Source organism: Oryzias melastigma, linkage group LG2 (assembly GCF_002922805.2).
Source record: "Oryzias melastigma strain HK-1 linkage group LG2, ASM292280v2, whole genome shotgun sequence".
Lineage (NCBI taxonomy): Eukaryota > Metazoa > Chordata > Actinopteri > Beloniformes > Adrianichthyidae > Oryzias > Oryzias melastigma.
The window spans coordinates 20,992,074-20,995,164 of record NC_050513.1 but is presented as its reverse complement, the minus strand read 5'-3'; the positions used below and the strand labels follow the sequence as shown (position 1 = coordinate 20,995,164).

The 3,091-nt window shown below is 48.9% G+C and overlaps 1 protein-coding gene across 1 annotated transcript; it reads left to right on the top strand.

The window, feature by feature from the left end:
* The first annotated feature begins 6 nt into the window (after window positions 1-6).
* lbx2 (ladybird homeobox 2) lies at window positions 7-2,490 on the top strand. The gene is made up of 2 exons (XM_024270943.2): window positions 7-939; window positions 1,489-2,490. The coding sequence occupies exons 1-2, from the start codon at window positions 615-617 to the stop codon at window positions 1,947-1,949; spliced, it is 786 nt and encodes a 261-aa protein (XP_024126711.1). The 5' UTR covers window positions 7-614; the 3' UTR covers window positions 1,950-2,490.
* The last annotated feature ends 601 nt before the right edge of the window (window positions 2,491-3,091 follow it).

Below are 3,091 nucleotides of genomic sequence, written 5' to 3'. Positions count from 1 at the left end.
TTTCTAAACGCCCTGAATCAATGAGAGCCTCGTGCCTGGCGTATGGAAATGACCGTAAGAGCTGTTTGGGACCTCCTTAATGATTTTGCGCACTGGGGAAACGCGGCCGGTGGCACTTATTAAAGGCGCGCGCCAGCAGGAAGAAGCAGATGCATAAACACTTGAGGGCATCTCTCCTCTCGACAGCAACAGACCCCTCCTATTCCTCACGTCCAATTAGTTATTACGGCCCGGCCCTTTAAGACGCAGCAGCGGGTCACACGGGGGTGTAGTGTTTCTTGAACTTCGCCCAATCAACAAAAAGTCGTTAGCAGTCGCTTTGTTGTCTTAGCCTTTCAGTAAGTTTTCTCTCCTGCAGTCTCTCACTCTGAAGATCCACATGGAGTTTGTCAAAGGAGCTGGGGCTCTCTGAGGGAATGCAGTTCGGCTGCAGCGGGGTTATTTTGGAGGAAGGCTCTCAGGCAAGTTAAGTTACTGCAATCGGACTTCAGTGTCAAGAAACAGAGGAGGTCAGCAGGAACGCAACCAGCTCAGGGAGCAACCGTGGACGCTCCAATCTGTGATTTGAATGAAATAAGCAGCCTTTCCTGGAAGCTGCGATCATTTGGGACTGAATGACCTCCAGCAAAGACATGAAGGCAGGGTCCGCGCTGCAGTCCAGCGGCGACGAGAGGAGACGGGCTCCTCTGGACCAGCTGCCGCCGCCAGCCAACTCCAACAAGCCTCTGACGCCGTTCAGCATCGAGGATATTCTGAACAAACCTTCAGTGAAGAAGTCCGTCGCCAGCATCTGCCCACCGAGAGTCCTGGAGAAAGTGACGGGCTCTAACTCGGGAAGAAACGGGATAAGCACTCCGTCGTCGCCGCTGTGCGCCCTGGAAGAGCTGGCCAGCAAAACGTTCAAAGGTTTGGAAGTCAGCGTGATCCAAGCCGCAGAAGGTACGAACTCTGTCCCCCCAAATAGGAAGGTTTCACCCTGAGCAGGAATGTGCGCAGGCAGAGCGCGGGGTTTTGATGGGGGAATAGGAGCAGCTGAACGCTGATGCCCATGGAGCGCAAACATGGAAGAATTAAGTTCGCCGTAAATGATTACGCACCGGTTTGAGTGATTTAGCCCCGCAGAACTGCGCGTTCTGTGTTGCGTCAAATGTTGTGACTGTTGACACTTGTAAACAAAATCTGTAAATAAATACCGATAAAATAAAATAATAAAATGGGATAAGTTGAAATTCCTTTTGATTTTTAATAACTGACTGTTGGAGTTCTGTTATTTAACGAATCGGTTATTTGAATGCGGTTTTTTTTTAAGTGTCACTGCACTTAAAAGCTCCTTCACGATACGCGTGCATGAGAACTCAGTTCGAATATATCGCCTTAAAGAGCTACGTGAGTCTGTGTTTCAGCGATTAGGCCTTTGACGCAGAGTCCCGTCGGCACTGACGCTTGGTGGACGTGACCCTCACATCTCCCGTTTACTTCTCCCCAAAGGTCGTGAGCATCTAAGCGCCTTCGGACAAAGACAGACGTCAAAAAAGAGGAGAAAGTCGCGGACGGCCTTCACCAACCACCAGATTTACGAGCTGGAGAAGCGCTTTCTGTATCAGAAGTACCTCTCTCCAGCGGACCGAGACCAAATCGCACAGCAGCTGGGACTGTCCAACGCGCAGGTCATCACCTGGTTTCAGAACCGCAGGGCCAAACTCAAGAGAGACTTGGAGGAGATGAAGGCGGATGTGGAGTCACTTAAGAAAATCACCCCACAGACACTGCAGAAGCTCGTCATGGACAACATTGAAGATCCGCAGAGTGGGGGTCCAGAGCCCAGATCCCCCAGCGTCTCCCCGGTCTCTCAAGGACACCGAGCCTTCCCACAGTCACCGTCCTCTTCACGAGACCACACCACGGATGAGTTCTCGGAGGATGAGGAGGAGATCGAGGTGGACGATTAACAGCCAGGAGGGCCTGCGGGAGGCCTGCAGAGAGCAAAACATTTATGAGAGGACATTTTTCTTGCTACATTTTTGCACGGATATTGATTAAAAATGAGAATATAAACACATAGCCTATAAACATTTTTGAAGTTGCTTTATTTTTCCCTTTCCGTTTTAAATTATGAATCGGACTTCTTCTTTTGTGTTTAAATTTCGCCGGAATGTTTGCGATCATCTGAGTTTGCGGTGGACTGGAGAGAACCGGCAGGACTGTAAACATTTAGATGTTTTCATCACGATGGAACGGAAACAAAACAAAGCTCTGTTTTATTTCTTGTGTCGTATTTCCCCTAAATGTCTGCTAGACCCCCCTCCCTTTAATGTTTGCGTGATCAGAGCGCAGCTCAGTGCGCACTGGATTTTTGTCCGCGCGCACAGACTGCGCTACCTTTGCTCTGACTTCTGAATGGATCAAGCGTCTTATGCGATAATTTTATTGTAACGTTCTATTTAATCAACATTTATGTAAATAAAGGTTCTATAATATTTCAAGAAGTAACAGAGCAGTTGGATGTGTGACTAAATAAAAAGTGAATCCGAACTCTCCACATTGGCATGCAGCGAATCCTCGGAGTGGATGGAGGCGCGTCCAGCAGCTCGGAGAGAATCTGCTGCTTTAGGTGTTTTCGTGCTACGTTTAAGGAACTGTTCCAATCTTGACGCCAGAGTAGGATAACTTTGTGAGGATTTGGATGTATTGACCTCTGCGCTTATAGCTTTTAAGTGCCCTGGTTTCAATTAGTAGCCGTCCACCCCCATTCTTCCCATTCTTTGGCTGCTCTGAAAGCGTCCTGTCACAAGAAGGTCCTCGTCCGTCTGCCGGGCTGAGAAAAGCTGCCTCCGCCCTGCGCCATATGTTTTCTCGCTCCTTCTATGAATTGTCTTTAACACAACTAGCGAGCATGATTGATTAGGTTAACCCGTCTTTGCTCGACATAAAAACAACTTCCAGCGAGCCGGAGGCAATAATGGCAGCAGGCATCTGCCACTTTGACTCTGGATTGTTTAAAAAGAGAAGAAAACAACAGCCACTCATGAATGGCAAATGGCTGAGTGTGAGGATGCTAATGAATGAAGGTGAAAGGAAGCCGCGGAGGCGC